Source organism: Fringilla coelebs, assembly GCF_963513975.1.
Source record: "Fringilla coelebs genome assembly, chromosome: 10".
Taxonomy (NCBI): Eukaryota; Metazoa; Chordata; class Aves; order Passeriformes; family Fringillidae; genus Fringilla; species Fringilla coelebs.
In genome coordinates this window covers 17,679,292-17,703,587 of record NC_140036.1, presented here as the reverse complement: position 1 = coordinate 17,703,587, position 24,296 = coordinate 17,679,292, and the positions used below count along the sequence as shown (strand labels likewise).

The 24,296-nt window shown below is 40.8% G+C and overlaps 2 protein-coding genes and 1 long non-coding RNA gene across 3 annotated transcripts in view; 2 read left to right on the top strand and 1 right to left on the bottom strand.

Moving 5' to 3' along the window:
* The window catches only part of MCF2L2 (MCF.2 cell line derived transforming sequence-like 2), a gene marked incomplete at both ends in the record, with an annotated part of 130,675 nt that overhangs the window by 62,277 nt on the left and 44,102 nt on the right, over nt 1–24,296 (bottom strand). Inside the window, 4 exons of the mRNA XM_084212569.1 lie at nt 13,162–13,250; nt 14,630–14,733; nt 23,504–23,681; nt 24,069–24,260. Of these exons, the coding sequence (XP_084068695.1) occupies nt 13,162–13,250; nt 14,630–14,733; nt 23,504–23,681; nt 24,069–24,260 (563 nt within the window). The remainder of the gene's footprint in view (nt 1–13,161; nt 13,251–14,629; nt 14,734–23,503; nt 23,682–24,068; nt 24,261–24,296) is intronic.
* Nucleotides 1–24,296, top strand: part of LOC311157721 — a 38,792-nt gene that overhangs the window by 7,849 nt on the left and 6,647 nt on the right. The window lies entirely within an intron of this gene.
* B3GNT5 (UDP-GlcNAc:betaGal beta-1,3-N-acetylglucosaminyltransferase 5) lies at nt 8,008–9,956 on the top strand. Its single transcript, XM_084212570.1, has one exon. The coding sequence runs from the start codon at nt 8,185–8,187 to the stop codon at nt 9,319–9,321; it is 1,137 nt and encodes a 378-aa protein (XP_084068696.1). The 5' UTR covers nt 8,008–8,184; the 3' UTR covers nt 9,322–9,956.

Genomic DNA, 24,296 nt, shown 5'->3' with positions numbered 1-24,296 from the left:
TGAACTTTGAAATTCTCATTTGTCTGTCTTCCTGTCTCAGTGCCTATATTTCAGTGGCCTATGCAACATGCAAGCTCTTGCTGCAGTGTGGGACATCCATTTGGAGTTTGATGCTGAATTAGTTTAATAGGCTACAGTATTGTCTGAGGAAGAGGGGTAGACTGGGAGGCAGATGAGGGAATATTTACTCTGTAATGAAAATCTTAAAACCTAGAAATAGCCATGGTACAACGGTGTTAGCCTTTGGTTTAAACAAGCCCTTCACACACTTTCTGACTCACTGCGTTATTTTAAAGTATTCTTATTGGGCAAAAGAAAGTTTTCTGAGAGGCCCCATAGAAAGGCAGCTTGAACTAGTCTTACAGTTAGTTGTGTCAGTCTGAAACTTGACTTCCTCTTTTAGTTTGACGGCTAGCATGGAAAAAGTCTGCTTCAGATAGTTGTTCAGCTTGATCTTCTGTTCCTGCAGACTGGAACAGAAATCACTTTGGGTTTGTGGGGAAAATAGGCAGGAAATAGCATTTCTAAATCAAGCTGCAAATAAATATTTGAATGGGCTTACTTAAAACAGGCACCTGAAAAAATTATTGATTAGGTGGGGCCCTGATATTGTGGCTCTTCAACTGGAACATGCTATGAAACAGGGACATTCAGTATTAATGCATAACTATGGAATTTTCAATTTCTTGTCTTCCAGTGTTGAGTTTTGTACTGGACCCTCAACTGCTTGATATTTCACAGTTGCTTTCTCTAGTATGGGGAAAATAGTTTTCTTCAATGTTCAGCTCAAAGCGTGCCATGCTTAATGTGATGTCCTTCTTGCAAGATTGTCTGCAGTCCACTTTTGTAAATAGGTGAATACACTAATGTGGGATAGAAAGTAGTGGTGAGCTCTTTATAACACCTCTTGTGGTCCTTGCCCACTTTTGCAGGCAAGCTGTGTTTATAAGCTCCAAATCTGAACAGAAATGATCTACTCTAAAATAGAGAGGGAGGTGACTCTCCAGAGGCTATAGTAATGGGGTAACATTAACAGCTGCAATTAATGTGGTCTACCCCCCATTTCTACCTCTTTTTCCCTTGGTGCATGGGAGTAGAAAGGAATGTGTGCCAGAGTCATCTGTCTTTAAATGCTGGCACTGTGAAAGTGAACTTACATAAATTCAGACTGCTGCTCAGTGCATCATTAGAGCTCATTGCTGCCAAAACAGATGTGGTGAATTGTACAATAGGTGCCATTACAGCCTTTGTAGCTGAATCTCAAGAGTTCTGACTTGTTTGTCTGTGTGGAAGTTGAGTGCTTAACTTAGTCCCTCCTCTCAGAACATGAGGACATGTGGCCTCAGTCATGTCACTGACAGACAGAAACTTCAGAATACTATCCTTACTGTCAGTGCAAAGAACAGGCTCTTTTCACCTCATCTGCTGCATGTCAAGCAAAAAAAATTCATGTTGGTGCTTGCGCATTTTATGCAAAATCGCTTAAACTAAATGACTCATATTTTGGAGACTCATTCTGGGAAATGGTCTCCTTCCTTCTAGCTTGTATGGGGAAGAGTCTGCAGTGGATGTGAGAGGTTAAAACAACTGAGAACTGCAGTCTCATGTAGACTGATGCTTGAAAGATGTGGTCCTGCTCCTCTCCTGCCATCTCCATAGTGGCTGTTTTGGACAACTGATCTTGATAAAAGCCATTTAAGAAGGCAAATCTGTCCTTTCTCGCAGATGTCTCCATTTACATTGGCTTCTAGCAGCTGGGAAGTTTCAGATCATTTTAGGGGAAATCATTCTTTCTCTTTTCACCTAATAGTGGAAAATTAGAAGAAATCATTCTCTTTCTTTCCACCCAATAGTTACAGTAAATGCAAAACCTCTGTAGAAACTAAATCTCTATTGGCAATTAGCTGCTTCCTGGCAGTGCTAAGCATTTACAACCTGTTTCTGCTTCCAGCCCTGAAGGAATTGAACTGCTTTACTCAATTGCCATCTAAAGCTTTGCCATCCTTTTAATTTCTCTGCCAACATTGCTCAGCACTTGCAAGTTTTAGCCATCAGTGAGAATCAGCAATTGGGCACAGCTTCAAAAGGCTCATTTTTCTTGGTGGTGTTGTAGTTATTCTGATATAGAACTTCCCTGGACAAAGTGCTGTGCTTCAATGCCCATTGGTTTTAATAAGGAGATTCTTCTTGACTGAGCAATTTCCAAATCATTTAAGGAGTTTGCGTTTTGGAAAGTGTTGGATGTTCACCTTCATGGAAAGTCAGGTGTCTGTTCAACCTGAGAAGTCCTCACCGCATACACAGAGAGCATATAAGAGTGCTGGTATACCATCCCAGAAAACTGTACCCTGAGTAGGAGCTGCAGGCAAACTCAAGAGCTTGCAGGTGAAGCCTGCATTGGAAGTTGCAGAAGATGGGTTATATGTTCTTGAAACAAAATTTGCAAAGGTACAGTCAGTCATTGCTGCATTATGTTCCTTATTGATGCAACATCTGTGACCTGGTCCTAAGCTTTCATAGATCTTTGGAGCACAGCACTGTTTCTTTTTGTCAATTCCATTGCCATTGTGACCATGTTTTCCTAAAGAATACTTGCCTGAATTGGCTTCCGTTTCTCAACAGTTTGGACAGAACAAGGTGTAACAGAGGAAGTCTTTATATTTTTAAAATTATTTTCTTTGCAGGCTGTTTGTGACTTTTCATCTTGGTGCTTGTAAACTATGTAGGAAGGCAGCCTTGGCTAAGCAACTTACTGCATCTTTTTCTTCCTAATGTGACCATCTGTCACTATGGCAGGAAGTCCCAGAAGTGCCAGGAACTGTTCTTCATTTTGTGGCACAGCTCACATAAAAGAACCTGAAGATTAATATATAAGTGCTTAATATATAAGAAGTTTTAAAAAAATGGGAAGTGAAGAAGGAGGACATAGGCTTGGGAAGAGATGACAGATAACATGACTTGTGAAGACATCAGCAACAGAAAAACCATCAGTGGAACCTGGCCTACATAATCTTTTAGCTAAAGCTGTAAGCAGCAAAGTCTATTCAGGTTTTGCTCCCATTAACTTAGACATGTACTTTCGTCATCTTCAATTACTCAATCATAATGAAAAATCTGGATAAACTTGTGTTTTGATGGCTTATTTGATGTGTGAACTTGACCAGATTTCCTTTGGACTTTGTGTGTAAACAGTACATAAATCAATACTAGAGATGGGAGAGTTCAATTTCACAGGAATTTTAACTGTTTACATTGCTTCAAACACAGCAAAAAAAGTTTTGAATTCTACTCAAAAAATAAAACTCTCAAACATATCAAGACATGTTCTTTGGATGCCATAGCCCCTTTCTAAACAGATTTTGAAAGCTTCAAGAAAATCCAACTCACTCTTTTCAGGATTACATCCTTACACTAGTCTTGACACATCTCTCTGAATTTAAAGCCAGGCAGTGATAATCTTGGCCCGTGCAGCTTTAACTGCAACATATCTTTCTCTGTCACCTCTGGCTGGGCACATTCCTTTAGTGCTGTAGAAGTGGTGTTGCAGCTTAGAGGACATCTCATGTCACATTTGACATCAGGATGGAGAAAGCAGGACGGAGTGCGGCTGAAACAGGAGCTGAAACACATCTCTACAACGTGCCTTCTAACCTGGGCATCCACTCCAGTGTCAAACAAGCTGATATGGAGTAGCTCATGTGACAGAACTATCCTGACCTTATAGCAAAAGCCTATCCTAGGGCTTCAAAATTTCTGTAGTACCAGAGCCTGGCAGTAGCCTTAGAATTGGAAAGACTGAAAGCATTAGATACAATGTTACATCAGGTTCTACAAAAGAAAACCCTTGAGTTCTATTGTGCACTTAGGTTGGGCACAGCTTGACCTCAATTAGCCACTTCCTGATATTTCCTTCAGGGATTCAGCAGGTTGCTTTTTGAGGGTAAGAGGATGGGAGGAGCTGAATTTGGATTATTGAGCAACTATATAAACTCCAGAGCTGTTGCAAGCTGCGGAAAGTTGGTGTGGTAAGGATGAGAGGGCAAAGTGACTGTGACGCTGTCTCCAAAAGCCAAGGACAAAACATGGACATAGAAAGCAGCAGCTCTTCAGATTAATTCTGTTTGGAACTAGGTAATGTTTGAGGTCTCCAGTCTTTCTGGTTAATCTTCTGAACTTTAACCAAGAGTTGCTGATATGAAAGGGCCAGTTGCTACAAGTTGATTGTAAAAAATGGTTTTAGTTAATATATGTTTCCTGGTATATCCTGGCAAAGCCACTTGTGATCTGAACTAATCTTCTGTCCTAGGTGGGAAGAGTGAAAAATAACTATACATTATGATCTTTGTCCTAAAATACATGTTGTGCCTGGATCTCATGTATTGAAGCCCAGCTTGTGTATGGTACCACATGACAAAATTTGTAGCTGGGAGTTTTGAGACATTCTGTCTGGGCAGTCTTAGTTGGTCTCTTGGATTTAGGTTATTATCAGGGTAGTGTTAGTTGGAAAAAAATCTCCATGTTGGATGTCTTTTGTGTAAACATTGTCTCTTCGTGGTTCTTCCTGTGAGGGTCTGTGCCTCTGGTGTCTCATGTCTAGGGTGTCTTTATTTCTCTTTAGGATGTGTCTTGTCTGTCTCTCCTTTGTTGACTTTCCAAAACTGTTCTACTTCTATCATGAAATAAATTTCATACTGACTTTTTTTCAAAAGTCAAAAGGATTTGCTTTTCCATAGTGGTCACTCTACAAACTATGGAGTTTGCAAGTCAAACTATGCCAGCTCCTCTTTCACCCTAGAATATATTCCAGATGCAAAACACAGAACAGTGAACAGTTGCTACAATGAGTCATGCTTGTGGAAGTACTGAAAGGTTAAATAACAAACTCCTTCAGCAAAGACAGGATTTTTTCAGGATGGCAAAAGCCTGCAGTACTTGCAACTGGGGGAAATACTACAGGCAGTTCTAATCTTAAATCTGCCAGAAAGAGGGGCAGTTACAGGAACTGTGTATGGATCCGTGGTTCTTACAATCTTTCTCCAGTGTTAGAGTGGATCTAACAGCTTTCAAGCCACAAGTAAGAAAGTGCACAACAAGAGGAAAAACACCTTAATTATGGTCAGAAAAATTACTGTCGAGCAAGGTTTTATCTCTGTTCCATGGTGTTTCCTCTTGCTAGGGCGAACATGTTTATGAGTTGGATTGCTTTCTTTTCCTGGAATGATGAAATTTGAATAGCAGCAAATAGCTCCTGTGGTGTCTTAACCTGTTTTCCTGTTAAGGGAAGGACAACATGACTAAGTCCAAAGGCTGGGTCTTGTAAATGGACTATAAAAATTTATGACAGTCAAAGAGACTCTACTTGTGCCTGTGCACTTCAGTGCACATCTCCATGCTTTTTTTGGAGAGAGATGGGCAAGTGGGTATAGATCTTCTTATATTTCATCAGTATTACTCATCCATAGTCACATTTTAAAGTTTTACCTGAGAGGTATTTTTCTGAGGAGGATTCTGAACAACTTTTGCTTACTTATGGTTCATCTATTTCCACTGAACTAGAACAAGGAAATGACAAGCAGACTGTTCCAGCCCTCAGCCAGTTAATTTTATGGCTTTTTTTTTTCCTCATAGGAAAAGTTTTAAGTTCTCTTTCCAGTATCTCTGACTTCAGGAAAGGGTGCTAGGGAGCAGAAAACTGAGTCTACACATGCCTCTTGTCCCCCGCTACCTGCTCCATATTTAAAGCTGTTTCCATGATGTGTTTTGTGGTGGATTTTTTTGGTGGGTGTGTGGCTTTGGTTTGAGTGTTGTTGGTAGTTTTGTTTTTTTTTCTGGAGACTGGTTTTTTCCCTAGTGGGGAATAACTGTCATGTAGGTTAGTTTCACTGCTAGCTTGTAGTCCTTTTTATCTGTGGTGTTGACTGTTGTCTCCTTTTACCAGATGGCTTTGGCAATTGCAGACTGTTTCCCGAACTTCTTATCCAAGTGTAATCTAAAAAGTTCTATTTGGTGATGAGTATCCCTGTGTAAATTTTGCTTCAGGTGGTTAAATAGATTGCCTTATGCTCCCTTTGCTTTCACTCCTCTGCTTTAAGAGGAGTGAAAGCCTGACTACCTGGTAGCTTCAGACCCCCTCCTTCAAAAGGAACCACCAAAAGCTGGGATTTCTACAACACTCCAGCTTGTCTGGATCCCTGTGCTTCATCTGAAACAAGAGTAAGCTTTGCAATAGTGTTCTATTGTAAAGTTGCTGAGTTTATAACTCTGAGGTGCATTGTTTCACTTCATGTTTCCAAAATAAAAAGGGTTTAAACTGATACTATAAAAAGCGCTGACTGACTTTTAATCACCAAACTGCCCATACAGCTTTTCTGTTATGCATTGCAATCTGCAATCCTCGGGTACACCAATGCATGGTTTCCATTTTCAGCAGCTGGTCCCCTTCCTGGAGCACTACAAAATTGCCCCAGGTACTCTTTATCACTGTATACTCTGTTGTGTTCTCATCATGCTATTCTAGTTGCAAGACTTCAGATGGCTAAAACAGTCTCAAAATATTTGTATTGCACGTAACTTCTGACTTGAAAGCGATAGCTTGTGTTCTCTTGCTTCTGGGGTTGTTTCCATGCAACAAGTGCTTAGCTCGTGGGATGTACATTCCTTATGGTGCTAGTCCTACACTTCTTGCTTGACGACTATTTTTGGCTTTTTATGGGATGAAAAGTAGTTGCTACTTCAAGCTGCTCTTGTTTATTATACAGCAGAGACAAATCCGGCTACAAGAACTAAATCTTAACGTGCAGGGCAAGAAGGCTGAACTTGGGTGGCTTTTTGTCCTTTGGATTCTTCACTTAAACCCTGGCCGGTAGCAGAGACAGTAGCGCTGTGTGAGCGGTGTCGAGAGGTGTACCTGTGGCAGGGTGCCTAATGGGAGAGCCAGTGAGTCTGTGTGTCTGTGTGTCAGTCTGTGTGTCCCGGTAGCTCGGGTACCCGGAGGGGCCGGGCAGAGCCCGTGTGTCCGTGCGTCGGTGCCCTGAGGGGCCGGGCAGAGCCTGTGTGTCCGTGTGTCCGTGTGTCGGTGCCCGGAGGGGCCGGGCAGAGCCTGTGTGTCCGTGTGTCCGTGTGTCCGTGTGTCCGTGTGTCGGTGCCCTGAGGGGCCGGGCAGAGCCTGTGTGTCCGTGTGTCCGTGTGTCCGTGCGTCGGTGCCCTGAGGGGCCGGGCTCTAACGGCCGGCGCGGGCCGGCGGGCCCTCGCGCCCCGCGGCCGTTGGGCCCGGCGATCGCTCCCCTCAGGCCGCGGGGCCGGGCGGGGCGGCGGGGCCGGCTGGGGCTTGGCGGCCACCGAGGTGCGGGACGAGGCCATCGGGGGGAAGGAGCGGTGCGGGCAGGGGGGCGGCGGGGCGGGGACACGGAGCGCGGCCGGGCGGGACCCCGAGCGCTGGCGCGGCACTCGCTGGCCGGGAGCAGCCGCAGGGCTCCGCCTGGCTCCGGGCTCGGCAGACTGCCGGCCCAAAAGCCAGTTTGTAAACCCGGCCGTTTGTAGCGAGCGGCGCTCTCCGGGCTTAGTTGAATTTGAAGAGGTTGTCATCTGCCGGCTAACGGCAGCGGGGGTTTCTAAGAAAGAGGTGTTTGTGTCAATCTTCTCTCTCACTGGCCTCCACAAGCTTGCCCGGGGCCACTGACCGCTTCTGACTTGCTGCCAAATCGGCTCTTTTTTTGTTATTTTGAGGAGTGTGTATGTGGGTGGTGATGGGCAGTGACTGAGAAGTCAGCTCATTTTCATGACCAAACCTAAAACCAAATGTGTTAATAACAGCTCACTTAAACTTTTCTCCTCTCCCCCTTCAGAATTGGCAGAAGTTCATCTTCATGAAGGAAAGAAACACTAGAAGTTCCGACTAGAGCTGTAGTGTTTGCTTCAAGATGCCCCAAAGGGAAAATTCTCATCTGCAAGTCTCTTCTTTCAAAACTGCCTGTGTTCTTTCAATCAAAGAAAAACGTTTTTTGAGAAAGATGACTTGTGAAGTCTGTGAACAAAGCTGTCTTCACAGGGATACTGAATGAAAGACATCATGCCTTACAAGGGACACTGGTCTTGAAGGGTAACACTGTGCTCTTAAACTAAAACACAGGCACTGTAAAAACACTGATCCTGAACAAGAATAAGGATTATAAAAACTGCATCAGAATGTTTATTAGTCCCAGAAGAGTCAGAAAATGCCATTTTTTGCAGTTATGTGCCACTTGCTTCATCCTATGTCTCATGATTTTTTGGGTACCATTTGATAATGACATTGTGAGCCATATGAAGTCCTATTCGTACAGATACCTCATAAACAGCTACCATTTTGTGAATGACAGCTTGTCTATCAGCAGGGATAACCTGAACAGAGTATCAAGCTACCAGTACTTGATCAACCACAGAGAGAAATGTCAGCAGCAGGATGTCCTTCTCCTACTGTTTGTGAAGTCTTCTCCTGAAAACCGTCATCGAAGGGATGCAATTAGACAAACTTGGGGTAATGAGAAGTATGTTCATTCTCAGCTTAATGCCAACATTAAAACCCTTTTTGCTCTAGGACGACCAACACACCATCTGCAGAAAACACAGCAGCAAAGAGAACTTGAGCTGGAAGACCAGAAATACCAGGATTTGATCCAGCAAGACTTCTTGGATACTTTTCACAATCTTACTCTTAAATTGCTTTTGCAGTTTAGCTGGGTGAATGCCTACTGTCCTCATGCCAGGTTCATTATGTCTGCAGATGATGACATATTTATCCATATGCCAAATCTCATTGCTTATCTCCAAAGCCTCACACAAATGGGTGCTCAAGATCTCTGGATTGGTCGAGTCCATCGTGGATCCCCTCCCATAAGAGACAGGAGTAGCAAATACTATGTTCCATATGAAATGTACCAGTGGCCCTCTTACCCTGACTACACAGCAGGAGCTGCATATGTAGTATCAAATGATGTAGCAGCTAAAGTTTATGAGGCTTCATTGACTCTGAATACAAGTCTTTATATAGATGATGTTTTCATGGGTCTCTGTGCCAATAAAATGGGAATTGTACCACAATATCATGTATTTTTTTCTGGGGAAGGAAAGGCTCCGTATCATCCCTGCATTTATGACAAGATGATGACATCTCATGGACATGTAGATGATCTTCGCCAGCTCTGGAAGCAGGCTACAGATCCCAATGTTAAAAAGATTACTTCAGGGATTTGGGGTAGAATGTACTGCAGACTAGTCAATATTGTGCTTCTCTGTAAACTGTATTATGTGGACACGTATCCTTGTTCAGCTGCGTTTTCTTAATACTTGAATATCTGCATTGAAGATCCACTGAGCCAAGACAGAGCAACAACATTTTAGGTGTTTATCTCAAATGTATGTAAACATGGAAAGAGGTAAAATTTATATGTGAATACTTGGGGTGGGCAGAGAGGAAGAAGATGGTCCCAGGGTCCCAGATTCTGTTCAGAGACTCATTGGAATAGCTCTCTTGTTGTACTTCAACTTTTTACATTGTAGCCTGTTTTTTTACACTCTTCAAGGGATGCAAGTCTGGATTATAAGTGAACTATAACGGACTTCACTTCTAGACTTTGAAATGCTTGTTGAAAATATCTGTTTCTTTGAACTTGTCAGTAAGTCTTGATGGTTTTTATAACAGCTATGTGAACTAAGGCATGTGGCAAAAAACCCCCTGTTGTATCAGAATGGAGTAGACCTTCCAAAGCATGAGGAAAGTGGAACTTCTGACTTGATGAATGAGGCTATCACAGTAGTTTAAGGTAGTGTAAACTCTCTACAAATATTCACCATTTCTCAGTGCTTCATACAAAGTCAGTCTGGACCTGCACAGCTGACAAATAGTGAGTGCTGGAAATGAAGACCTGCTACAATTGTTTTCTCAAAGCTGCCTAAATCTTTAAAATAGGGAAACAGTGTTTGGATGCCCTCTGACTTGGTGGTTTTAAATAACAAAGGAACCCCCTTTAGAACCTGAAGCTACAAAAAACCAAATACCACTCATGTGACTGGTTGGGTTAATATTTCTCTGTCTTCTGAAAACTGAATCAGCACATTTAAAAAGTTTAACCTTTAATAAGCAAATAAGTTAAGTTAGTTTTCTTCTAATAATGCTTCTGTTTTCCAGTATTCTAGAGGTGAAAAGCAAGTGAAAGTCCCCCGCAATGTTACTTAGAGCTAGTTAAAGACTTAAAAAAACCAAAATTTCATGCTTGTACTAACAGAGAGGGAGGATTTTTTCTCTACAAACTTTGACTTTCCATTGAAGGGATAGGGAGATGGTGATTCACACAAACTCAGTACACAAATCATAATAACTAAAATATTTCTCCTGAAGTAAAAAATTGTCTTTATAATTTCAGGGTTGTTGGTGTCCACAAACCCCTGTACCTTGAATATATCTCAATGTTAGTATCACTTGCAAAGGAACAAAATGCCTGTGCTTTGTAAGCCAAAACAGAGCTAAGTGATGTGCAGGCTGCAGCCCTCATGAGTTGTCCTGTGGTGCCATAAAGATACTGCAGAGAACCAGAGTTGTAGGCTGCCTGCAGTCCTTGCACAGCTCAGTCATGGTGCTTCCACAGACTCTCAGGACAGATATCTTAGTTGCTAATTGCCAAACCTGTGGCAGCTGTACAGGACTTGCTAGTTTGAAGCTGTGAGTAGTAAACTTTGTATAACTAACTGCTACTGCTCTTGGAGCTGTGCTGCAGGTTTTCTGGTTTGAATGGATAATGGCATCTGTCAGTGCAGACAGAATCCAGGAGTGAGATTGCTGACTGTTCTCTAAGCTGTTTAGATGGAGGGTAGGTAGTTACTGGAACTAAGTCAAACATGTAACTTTCTATCATTGGTTTTGCAGAAGGAAGGTAATAAGATTCCTAACTGGTCCCAAATATTGGGCATATAAAGAGCTGACAAAGAAATAATTTATCAGTGTCAGAATGACTGACGAGTATAACAGCTATACTTCAGAAGGAACAAATCCAATTCCTTTCTTGACTAAACAAATGGATAATAGTACTGGGGATGTAGATCTTTATAACCTGTTGCATACAGAAAAAAATGCACGTATAGAGAAAGTATTGGATATTGAAGGAAAGCTGATTCATCAGATTTCTGACTTCTTGTGAGCCGTTCAAATCAACAAAGCTGCACAGCAAAACTGCACTGCTAGAAAAGCCACCCTGTTCACTGAAGGGAAAGAGGGTCTTCATATGCAGTATGCAACCAAAATGTGCTAGTAAGACTATAGTCTTCCAGCATATCTGCGTGTTGGGATTTGTTTTCACTCATACATGCAAAAGTAAAGTAATCTTTAAGTAGCTTAAACTAGCTAACATCTAAAATGCTGCTTAAATGTAGTTGCCATTATCTGAAAATCACTTTTGACAATTGAAATACTTTGTTTTACAGTTGGTTTGAGCTTTGTTTGGATTGTTTCTTAATCTTAAAAGGGCCTTGATGTTTGCAGTATGCATTTTCTTTTGCTGCAGTGAAAAGAAGTTGCTTGTTGAATAAAAAGGAAAGCATGAAGGCACTCCTTTCAAAAAATAGAAGAGACATTGAGAACTTCATATTTTCTGGTTCTAAACACAAATTAACATTTGTACACTTCCATCAGGAATCTTTTTTAACAATAGTCTCAGTGCTCCAATGCAGGGCTGATAGGTTTTACTTCAAATAAAACTGTATCAGCCTGAATGGACACTCCTCATTAAGAGTTTGACATTGTTGCACAGAATATTTAATGCTATTTTTTTTTATCTGTTTGTTTGGTTTGCATCAGTTTCCCTTTGATATTACTAATTTTTATACAAAGTATTCAATATTTATTCTTAAACTTTGCTCTGTACCACAGAAAGACAGTTGTTTTGTAAAATTTGTTTTGAATAAACAGACTTATTTCTTTTAAAAAAACCTAAGAATACAGAAAAGGTAAATATCTCTTGTTGCTTTCTTTGTAACTGACAGGATCAGTTCTGATACTTTTAAGTGTTGTTCTGAGTTCTCTTTTACAAGAGGACTTCAAAGTGCCCCTCATTCCCCGCCCCCCCCCCCCGCCCCCGTGTGTGCAAAAAGCAAAATTGGTGTTTCCAAGAAATGAGAGAACTCACAAATTTGTTTACCAAGCTTCTAGGTCTAAAGTTGTATAAAATTGCCAGGTATTAGAAGCTGAACCTGTTGTTAATGTTATAATTTGTATGTTCTCTTCAGGCAGCCTGTTCCCCTGGAGATGTGTATCTGTCTACACAAGATTTCAGATCATACTTTGCACCTTTGGAAAAGTAGCTGATGGTCTGGGGACCAGACCTGGTATTTTCATAGGGTATAATTAAATTCAGATAATTATGATTTGTATGTCTCTCCAATTTGTCTGACATAATGTACCAAGTTGGGGTTTTTACAAATGCAATCATTTGCATCAGGTAACTGCAGTGTATAAGACAGGGGAATAACTAAAGCACGAATTATCTAAATGATAGTGAAGAAGAGAACAAAGGAAATTAAGTCAGGATTGTGGCATTTGGCTTCTTGCAGGGGGAATTTTTTGTGGGTTTTTTGTTTTCTGGGGTTTTTTATTTAATTGTTCCCTTTGGCCTAGAAACTGCAGTTCAGCTAAAATTGGGGTTGCTTGATAATTTTTGTTGAAATAAATGATTTAAGTATCTGGTGCTTTAGAATGCATTGATAATAATATTTTTCTCAAGCTTTTGCAGTAACTTGAGCTTGCAGTTAAAAAACCCAGAAGCCCCTCAGAGGTATATAGTCAAATGTGAATATTCTGAACACTATGAGAGGATCTTTTAAAAGCAGGTTTTTTTGTAAGTACATGCAAGGCTTATTCTAATGATTTCTTTTCTCAAATTTTGTAATTAATGCTTCTAAGAGAAAAAAACCTGTAAAAAAGCCCCAACACGAACAAAAGATAACTCTTATTTGCTCTTTCATCTGATAGACTCGGTATAAATGCATGGCTGTGAGCATTTCAGTGACTTCATTATTGCTAATTATTTATTAATCTTGGTTAACTTCAAAGAGGTTATAGAGAACGTACTACAATGCAGCAGTTTGCATTCTAAGAAGAAAAAAAAATATTGTGGCTCATATGTGCAGCCTTACCTCCTCCTTGTTGACAAGTTCTCATCACTTTCACTGGTCACCAGGACTCTGCTGGATCCTCCTTGACTGGCTTCATGCATCACTTCAATCTGAATGAAAAGGACATGTTAAAACTGATGCTTGTATTTAGAGGACTTAACTCTTTGAAAGAATAAAAACCAGATCCTACCTAACCTAGAAAGTCATTAGACAAGTTCAAATAATTGAATTCTAGATGTGCAGAAACATCTCCTATTTATATTCTCCATCTTTGCTCAGTGTTGGCATGGAGGCATTCCTTACTCCAGGCAAAGTCATTATATTCTTGCAGCACAGAAGGGGAATTATCTCCTTGTGTAGATAATTATGGGCATAATAATCTGTTCCTTAGACTCCTGAATACTATTTTTCCTGTCTGAAGCCAACCCAAAGACTTCACATTTCCAGAGTTCTTTGTAGAATGTCCTGTGGAGAAATGTGGGAATCCTCTGTGTGCCTCTGGGAAGTGTCTGTGTCCCAGCAGCAGTGCTGGGTGAGGCAGTGCTGAGCACAGGGACCTGTGCAGAGCCCATGCCCAGGCTGAAACAGAGCTTTTGCCCAGCTCCAGTGTTTGTTTTGATAAACACTTACACACTCCCTTGTCCAGTCTTGCAGAGTTGGATCATTTCAAATGCTCTCCAGGCACGTTTTAAGCAGGCTTTTCCTCCTTTTGCCTGCAGTTTTAAGAGCAGCAAGCACTACTTGCTCTTACTGAAAAGTCAATCTATTCAAATTCAGTTAAACAACCCATCTGCTGAGTTTGCTGTTAATCCAAGCCAATATCTAAATCCCAGCAGAATCCAACTTCCTGAGCACTTTCATTTTTAAGGGCTGATTCTTACATTCTATATTGCTAAATTATTTAGCTGGTCGATGATAATGATGGAATCCAGTAATGAACTATCGTCCTCTGAACTATTATCAGAACAATGGGAGGATAGGGAGGGGGCATAATTTGCAGTGTAGTCATAGGAAGTGGATTTAAAAAGTATTGAATGGATGTTTTACAAATCCTATACCACACTGCTGCATACACCTAACTACATGGGAGAAATGCAAATGAGTATCTGCATTGCTGATGAGAGTAAAACTAATTCCAAAGTCACTTTCTGTGAGTTTAGGCAAAGGGGAGACCACCTGTATGTTCCTGCGGGTAACTGTCTTATTCTGTGCTTATTGCTGAAGTTGTGGGCTGAGCCGGCCATTTCAGAAAATGAACTGCATGTCATTTTGCTTTCAGCTTTAGAGGAATAAAGATGGAATGTATGAACAAGTCAGGGGTGTGGATAACAGACAAGTTGGGTTAAAGTAGCTTGTCCTTATCAGAGAGTTAAGTTAGCAGTGCTCCAATTTTTTTTTTAAATTCCAAGTATAGGTATGTAAATCTATATTTTTCAGGTTTTGAGTTCTCTCACAATATGGGATGTCCCCAAATTATAGGTAATCCTACCTTAATTCCACCTTTTGTCTTCTTAATGCTTTTCTTTTTTGATAACTCTACTTCTGAAACAGTCTTTGGAGGGCAAGAAATTTCTGTAGACCTCCTGTTGGTAGCTGAAAGAGTAAAAAAGAAGGTAGCGTTAGAAAATGTGTTAAAAGTTAAAATTCTACTTTCTAATCAAAGCAATGAGCAAAGTGGTAAATGAGGCCTGGCTTAGAGAACTGAGCTGTGCTGGAGCAGTGATGGACTGGGTGGAACAAGGGATGGGTCCCCTTGTTCAGTGCTGCACTATGTCACAAAGTGGCTTCTTCAGCTCCACACTGAAAGGATTACTTTGGTTTGGCTTCCCCTGGGAAAACCATCTTTAGGACAGCACAGGTAAAATGTTAGCCAGCTGTACCAACTTGGGTAATTGCCACTTGCATGGTGTTGCTTGTGTGGGTTCCCATGGAATTTTAATTCTGGTAATGGTTTGCTGATTGGTGTTGGATTGTTCCCTGTAAGGTTTCATTACATGAATAACTCTCAAAAGAGGAATCACATGAGTTCAGCAAGGCACAACAACAGGTGTGTAAGGAGAGAATCTGAGGATATTATTTCAGAATATGCCCTGTTGTGTCAGGTTTGGTGGCCCTTGCAGGCTCTGAAAGGCCCAGCTGCCACTGAGGTGCCTGAGGCTACTGGACATCCTTAACAAAACCAACTGTGCTGAGCCTGCTGTCCAAAGAAAAGGGTTAGACTGAACTATGAGAAGGGGAATCATACATTTGGCTTGAGTAGAAAATAATATCTGTTACAGCTTTATCTTTGTTTAAATTGGTAATGAGTTCACAGTACATGTAAGTACAAGGCCAACAGCACTCTTTCTTTTCTTCATTGCTGAATTGTTATGGGCAGCCATTCATGTCATGGGTGAAAACATGTATGAAAGCCAGATGTAATGCTGAAAGAATCTGGGTCAGGCAACAAAGAACAAAATTGAGGTTAAGTCCTTTTCTTTTTTATTCTGGCAAAACTTTATAATTGAAGAAGCACTTTTTCTAAGAATAAAAGCCGGTGTTTTCAAACGCATCTGGCAACATTTTGTTTAAGAGAGTTTCACCAAGTTTAATGTTTTGAAGTGTTGAGAGTCTTGATAGTCATTAACTTTTTCTTCTTTGGGAGAAGCTGAGGGATACAGTAAAAAAGATGAAGACTTCTTTGAATGAGGAGGACCTAGTATCAAAGGTTTGATGTAGGAGAGGTCTGAATACTTTTTTAAAAGAAACACCTTAACAAAGTTTCACATGCCCTTGTCATTTTGCATTCTTCTTTTAAAGTAGTTTTTAAAAAGGCAAAAAGAAGCATATAGAAGCACCCCAAATTATATTCAGTTAAAAAGACAACATATCAGTTTCCCAGATTATAATAATGGAAGCTGACATTTCTTCCAGCCTATGTCTTTTCAACAGCCTTATCACAGAGCTGGGAAGAGAATTAATTAAAGCAGCCTGTCTCAAACTCTTCCCTAAATCTTCTTGGATTTATCCAATGCTGAATGACATAAGGACTTGGCAATGCCCATTTCATGCCTGTTACCTCCTCACAATGACTCCATACTAGAAAGTTTCCTCAATGGAACAGTGAAATCTGGCAATCACCAGCAGCTATAATCAACTGGTAAAGAATTCTTGTGCTTCCCAAGACTGGGCTGAAATGCAAATGTCTCTTTTTTTGCTCTTCCATCACTCTTTCAGATTATACAGCAGGGGATTTGTTTTGATTTTGAACACTACTTTCAACAAATACCTTTTTCCTATCCCTAAGCAAGCTTTCCCTGAAGTAGTATTTGTTCTCTCAAAGGTATTTTTATTTCATTCAAAAAGAGATGTACTGACATTTTGGAACGAAGGGAACAAAATGATGCAAGATGCAGCACATGGAAGCTATTGATCCTGATTGTCAAACTTCTTCATGCCTTTCTAATCTGCTGGGAGGGTGACTGCTACTGTTGGCAAAACATGAACATTTAGTAAGTTTTCAAATGGGTCCTTTGATGTGTTTTCTCATGAATCTCTGAGTAAAGTGTCTATAAGTGTCAGCAAATTCACCCTTTTCTGTATTGATGCACCCTGGAGATTCTATTTAGCCATAAAGTCTCACCTACCACCATCATGACAAAACAGGCTATGATCAGACTTACTACACTAAAAGCTATTATCTCCTGGAGCTTCTCCCAGCTACATCATATTTATACCTTGAAAAATCAGCATTAAGAAAATAGAGCTAAGACTTGGCCACCAAGACATTTTTTCATCATCTTACCCACACCTGAATACCCTAGATATGCTGCCAATGTCTAGTTGCCCTCTCTAAATCACAATTCAGTCCCTTGGATTGCTCTGCAATGTAATTCACAGTTTTTATGGATATGTCATGGAAATTAAGGGAAGAAACAGAAATAACTTCAGAAAACATGAGGACTTTCACTTAGAAGAGCATAATCAGCAATACCAAGTTGTTTGGCTTATTCATTATTCAGAAAATTTTGTAGCTTGAAGGGATGGTTGATATTGGTGTGAAAACCCTTGCTGAAAGCAATCAGCAGAAAAAGTGGAAATCAGTTACAACTTTGATGTCTGGATCACAACTTGCAAGCTCAGACAGCTCCAGGTGATCCAGGAAAGAGAGCACAGTGCAGTTTAAATGAAAGATGACACATTCATTCACAAGAAGCCAAACTGCAGGTGCTCCTTGATCCAGCAGCAAATTTCTCAGGTCAGTTCACAATCTGAGTCTTGGCTTCTTCAGTGTGACATATTTCAGAAAAGGAGACAGGTACTAGATAAGAAAGCAGTCAAATTCAACTGAGTCTGTTTCAGAGATGAATTTGATTCATATTGTCACAGCAAACTTCTCTTTCCAATTAGACCCAGAAATGAAGTGAAAACAGGAAACAAGCTGCTTTGGTTATACTCTGGAGAATTTTTCAGACATTGACTGGCCCATAGTCTGAGACTGTTACATGTCACTGCATTTAAGTAGTTCCTGAAGCAGTACAGAAAGAAACAGCCCAAATACCTGCCAATTATTATTGCAATAATTACTGTGGAACTGGAAATATAAGGGAAACTCCCTTATAGAATTCAGTACAGTTGGCTGTTTCAAAGTCAGTACTGTCTTGCTGAAGAAGCTGAAAATTACAATGTTGAACTGCCTTCTGAAAGAATAAAGGCACAGGAACAAAGGAGAACTAGAAATGATCTAATGTATGCACGGTTTCAGAGTTGTTTTCATCCTATTGTTTCACAGTACTCCCCTGGATGACACAAAATGATGATTTCATTTTGAATTCATTAATAATTTTAATTGCTTGATACTGCTTTTAAAGCAAAGGGCATTGTAAAGCAGAATTTGGGTCTGTCACTTGCATTCACCTAGAGCACCACTACACTTTTCCAATGGGGCTTTAGTACTGTTTACTGTTTTTTTATGAACAAGTTGTATGACAAGTATGGAACAACTGTTGTGTTATTTAGCCCACAGCAAATGGTGAAGTGGGCTGTACTGTCCCCAAAGCTGCTAGAAAATGACCGAGACTCATGTGCTCTGTTTTGCTTTGCAGTCTCTCCACCCCTCTAAGACTGAAATAAATTCAGTGAGGAAAACTTGCTGTGCAGCTTGTGAGAAAAAGCTGTGGTTTCACTCATTCTTCCCCCTGCTCCTTTGTGGCAGGACACAGGCACCATCTCTCAGGCGCTGGTCTCTTACAGGGGGGGCTACATCCCCCAGTGAAGGACAGACTGAGGGACAGACAGAACTGTGGGCAGCTCCCAGGTGCTCAGAGACAGCTGGATTAGTTCACCTGGGTAAATGGCCCTAAGTTAGCTCCTGCTAGAATAAGTGTAACTCATTTGCTAGCAAGAGACACAGTCCGTAGCCAAGGGTTACAATACATACTGAGCACCTGTAAGATATTCCAAGCCCCCCTCAAGTAAACACCACACTTCACATTCAGGTTTGGGGGAATTCCCCCATCATGTTCTCCCATCTGTTTTCTGTATGGGTTTGTGCATTCTCACTCATCACCAACAGCAGAATTGAATTCTTTTGGAAAGAACAAGCATGGAAATAACTACTGTGCTAAACTTTATTGGGGCTTGCTGCTCATGCTGTCCAACAGGAACACAAGTTTGAAGATAATTAGTGGCTTAATTGATGTTTTGAATGCTGGTGATGGCAAAACAATGTTTAGGCAGCTAAAGAAACACCAGAGCAGCTATGGTTTGTCACCTAATGGCTTTGGGCAGAACAACTTTGCCATTCTTAGACAATATAATTTAGACTTCTCTCTGGCAAAATTTCTGTCAAGCCTCCTGAAAATCTGCTGATATAAGAAGCACAGAGGTTCCTGGATGTGGAATATTCTTCTACAAGGAGACACTACTTGGTTTCCTCAGACTGGCCCAAGTGTAATAGCAATCCCACAGCCACAAAACTGAAAGTCTCTTTTCCTTTTTACAACTTCATTTATAGAAATATACTGAACCAGACAAACTAGTGGTTTCTCAAGCCATTCATGAGTCACACACACCATCTCTTCTGAGTCAGCTAATCTCTCCACAGCTTCACTTCCCCTGCACACATCCCTAGACTCTTGCAAGAAATTTTTCCTTTATCCTCTGTCCAGATGTTATTAGTTAGTGAGTGTTATGCACTAGTGACTGTTAGGAATGCTGGACTGGATCCAATGAGCAGTTGTATACATTTAACTGAGATGGAACCCACTTAAATTTTATTATTTAAAGAACTGAAAAGGCTCCAGCTGTGTTTTCCCCCCTATGAATCTTGTGTTCCAAGTTGGCCTTCTTAGATGCTTGCATGGTGAGTCATGGACTTTGTATGTGCAATGTGCTGTTAAACATGTTATTTGTTTAACAAGCTCACAGAAATTCTGACATCTCTGCTCCTGTATTTCACATTTATGTTGCCCACAAAGAACTCTCTAGGTGAATATTTTATAGCACTTTGTGCTGCCATGTTCCAACTCTTGTCAGAAAGGTAACTAAAGCAAGATATTTTTCCTAACCATGGTCACTGAGATGGCCAAATCATTTTTTACCGAAACTTTCCAAGAACGTATGAGGTTGAAGGGAATAGCCTATGGGAAAGTTTCATTTCAAAGAGTAAGATTTTGGGAGAACTACAAGCAAATGAAAATAGACAAATGCTAACTGCAGTAATTTCTAATTGCTTTCATTATCCTTTACAGTTCTGTAGTTCATCTCATTGTGTCTGACAGACTGTGTGGTTTGACTCTGTGGACCTATTCCAATTCACTCCATGCTAAAGAGTTTTGCATAGAAATGCAGAGAACAAATATGTAGTCAAATCGTCAAAAATTATGCCCTCAAAAGTGAATCAGAGCAAAAATATTTCCCTATCAAGTGCCACTTCTTTCCTCCCAACAGACACAGGGACAAATTTAGCTATTAGAATTCAAGCAGCTTCCTCTGGGAGAAAATGGAGTTCTCCTTAAAATAAGGTATCATATATACTACTTAAATATTTTCAAGGTTCTTATTATAAAAAGGTCAACAGAGTTTTCTGCCTTTTCAGGGCTGATCTGTGAATAATATTTAATCAAGTTCTCACAGCTAAAAAATGCACCAAATACAGCTGCCACAGACTTTTCAGTTTCACAATAATTCCAGAACTAGTACTTCAGGCTTGAACAGGCCTGTCCCTGCAAAATATGGAAGTCCACTTGTGAAACCAGAACCATCAAGCAAAATTATGATTAATGTAAAATTTTTCTTCAGAGTTTCCAGACCCAGAGAAAAGTATTTACCAAAGGAGAATCAATTCTGAGCTGCCATTCTGGATCTTCACTGAGCTAAAAGATTGCTGAGAGTCACCAGAAACCAAAAGGACATGCACATGAAACTGTGACAGTCATTTCCCCAACAGAAACCTGCCCTTTCTCTCAGACATGGTATCAGTTATGCCTGTGTGAAGAAAATCCATCTCTGCCTACGTATTTGTCCATGTAAAATGGAGAGTCTGACAGTTACAATAATGGGGTATTTAATGTCTGTGCCTTCATATCCGTGAAGATTTTTCCATTAGCACCTGTAATTGGACTGAATTTTCCCTACTGCTCCCTGTTAGGAAAATGGAGAGTCAGCAAGGAAGAAAAAACAAAATCTATTCTGGAACAAATGTAACTTCTTTTCCTTTCACAGACCAACCACCCCAGTACTGCCATGGTATTGTCACTCTACTGCCTGGGGACAAAAGCCTTTCTTTCTGGTCTTCTATTTCTGTTTACCACATTTTATTGCCTTTGCTTGCCTTTCTATTTACACAGTCTAGGAACATGGTATTTTCCTGTTGTCATATTCTATTTTGCAAGCTTTTAGAAATATTCAGGTATGTCCTGGGTAAAATATGACAAATGAGTTACAAAACCTGTTTCGAGAAGGTGCTCTAAGCCTCTCTCAGTTTCCAAGATGCTGCTTAATAAATTCTCCCCATAAGTAAATGCTGATTGTGCATCGATGCCATGAATGTGAAGAAAGGACACAGAGGAAAGTCCAAAAGAGAGTAGCTTAAAGAAGAGCAGAATTTCACAGCCTCATTTTCAGGCTTGGAATAGGACTCAGTGTCCCTATTTCTATTCTCAGACATGTTTCAGAGTCAGACTGTGAAACACCTGGTGAATTCCTCTGTTTATCTTGCTTCAGTTTGCTTTCTGAAAAAAGAGGTTAAAATTCTGACCAGTACTTGCCAAGTGCTGTGGCATTCTGAGGGAAAGGGCGCTCAGGAATTTCAAAGTATGATTCCCTGTAGCAGATAACTGGATAACACCAAAGTGATTCATAGAGAATATGTGAATATACATGTACTATTCATGGCTGTTAAAGTCACTGACTGTGAGTCCCTGGATGAGGTGCAGATCCTCAGGTACTTCTGTTTCTTTGCACAGAGGTACTCTTGGTCAGTCACCTCCCAGAATCTGAATGAAACGGCAGAGTCTGCTTATCAATGTCTGAACGGAACTGGGTTGTACTTTGCAACTCCTCACAACCAGAGTAGCATTTAAAAATAAATTTCAACTACCTATCATTTTGCAACAGGACATTAAAGGCTAAGCCTTGTCACACAGTTTTCCTGTATTGGGTTGTGTAACTATGAACTGCAATTCAAAGGACAGAGCAAGGGAGCATCTCATGATTTTCTGTGAAAGAGCTGATGGTATGTGGGATGGGCTGTATGAGCAAGAATCAAAACTTAGAGCACTGTCATAAACCAGTGGCTGTCCTATAAGGTTCTATCTATATCAATAATTTCTTTTAAAAATCTGCAAATGTGCTAAAATTACAAGAAAGAAGTTCAAGAAACAGTTCAAGGGACTGCATGCATAAACAGAATGGCAAGATTAGCTTTTAGCCTGAAGATGCAGTTTCACAGTAGGTAAAAGTCATCCAGAAACTGTGCTGCCACTGACGGGAACTAACTGGTCCTGACCTACTGACCCCATAACTCCCTTTTCTGCAACTTCCTTTGCTTCAGCACTAGTGGCCATGCAGTGAGATATCTGATGAATGCTGGCATTAGTGCTGCTTGGAGCAGGTGACTGGGCTGTGTGATCTCCAGAGCTCCCTGCATTTTTCTAGCTCATGCAATGGAAAAAGAACTACTACAGTTTTGCAGTCTGTTTACTCAGTTTTCAAGGCAAATCACAACTCCAGCAAACTGACTGCCCACCCCAGTGCAAGAGGGGAGCACAGTGCTGGAGGATGTGTGTGTGGCAGAGCAGGACCTCTTCACAGGCATTGTGTTCTCAGCTTGCCTCAAACTAAAAGAGAAGCTGAAAGTTGAGGTAGGAACTGTACATAAAAAACACAGCTAGCATGTGGTTTGGGGGAAAAATGTACAGATGTCAAACCAGCATGGGAATGGGAAAAAGATTATTTTCCTTTGGAAGAAAGAATGAATGCTGGGGAGCAGAGGAGAACAGGGGCATTGGTGTGACTTTTTGCTAGTATGCCTAGAAAGCAAAATGGTCAGGCTACTGACCATCCATCTCATCAGGAAGATTCCTGTTGAAAAAACAGTTTATTAAATGCTCTTCATGCAAGTTAGAGGGGTTTTTTAAGGCTTTTTACTAAAGGTTCCCCTTTTGAACAGCCCTAAAGGTTACAAAGGGAAGACCTCTTCCTGCCACCAAGCACAGGGTGGCTGGTCCCCAGGATACACTGTTTCAAATTATCTTCAGCCATGTTCCTTTTGCAGAATACAGATACCTTGGCTAAATGCACATGCTAACCTCAAATCAGGAACTTTCAGTAATTTCCAAACAGAACCAATGTTCAACTTCTATGGTTAGCAGAGGGCAAGTTAGAAAGTGAAAGGTAGGAAGTGAACTAACATCTATGTAGAGGGGGAAAAGCAAAAATTTCACAAATGAGTCAGTGTCACTTACTAACGAACCCTTAATTTTGCAAGTATCTGATTGAAACTTGAGGAATTATGACACTTGAAAGCCAAATATTCATATTACATTATCTGCAATATAAAAGAAGTTCACATACTTGCATTGCAGGCTTGCATTGACTACTCTGGTGTGGGTATTTGAGAATTAGGATTAGACACACTGAGACACAGTTTGGAAATGTACTCTGTAGATTAGACCTAGGAAGAGAAACCTCGTGGCTTTTTTTTATTCACCCTTGTTTGTATGTTTGCAGTGAGAGATATTCCATAATCATTTTTACTAGCTGGACCTATGAGGCTGACACTGCACATCAAATTCAAGTGTTCATTCTGATAACAAAAATCAAACATGACCATGGGGACAAAACATTGTTGTGAGTCTGAAAGCAGCTGCTGATGGCCTACCTACTGCTGCTGGTCTGGTAATCTTTGGCGATGCTCGCTTTGGGGAAGATTCAGGATGTGGAGCAACAGGTTGTACTGGCCGGGTCTGTTTGGCTGCCAGCTTCTTCAGACTTACTTGCCTCTTGTCAAACATTTCTTGCACATCTTCGAGTTTTTGTACAATTCTTTGGGCATTGGCCTGGACAAAGAAAAGGCAAACAACAAATGGTTGTCAGTGCTAAGCTGAGTGAGTGAAGAAAGGACTTGTACTACCAGACTCAGACTAGAGCTGAAGATCACACTGTGCTGCAGTTTGCATCCTGCCCAGATCACAGTTTCTCTGACCAAGACATGGTGACTCAAGCAGTGTTTCTAGCACCGCTCTGAGGAAAATGACCTAAGTGTTGCATGACTGCTCTTATGAGTAAAACTTACCGCCACAAATTCTGACCTCTGTGCCCTTTTAGAGTAGGGAAAGAGGTATATTTCAGCAAACTCAAATATATAGCCCAGTACACTTTCATGGACAAAGCAAACGGAAATGTTTCACTTCTAAGTGAGCATATGCACATCTGAGGGGTTTTACCTTTATTTCAGGGGTGAGGATCATGTCAAACTGATTGTAGAACTCTTTCGGGTTGGAGAGCTGGTGTTCCTTAGCTGTTACCAAGAACTTCTCAATTTCAACGAGTGCAGTTTCAGCTCCCTCTTGTGACTGGCACTTGTCCACAGCTTGGGAAGCTAAGAGGTAGATTCCAGCTTCACACCATTGGCTTGCCTTCAAGGAAAAGTGGGGGAAGAAGGACTTATCATC

Excerpts from the sequence above, each read along its gene's own strand:
- B3GNT5 (XM_084212570.1), top strand. The coding sequence starts at position 8,185 with ATGTTTATTAGTCCCAGAAGAGTCAGAAAATGCCATTTTTTGCAGTTA.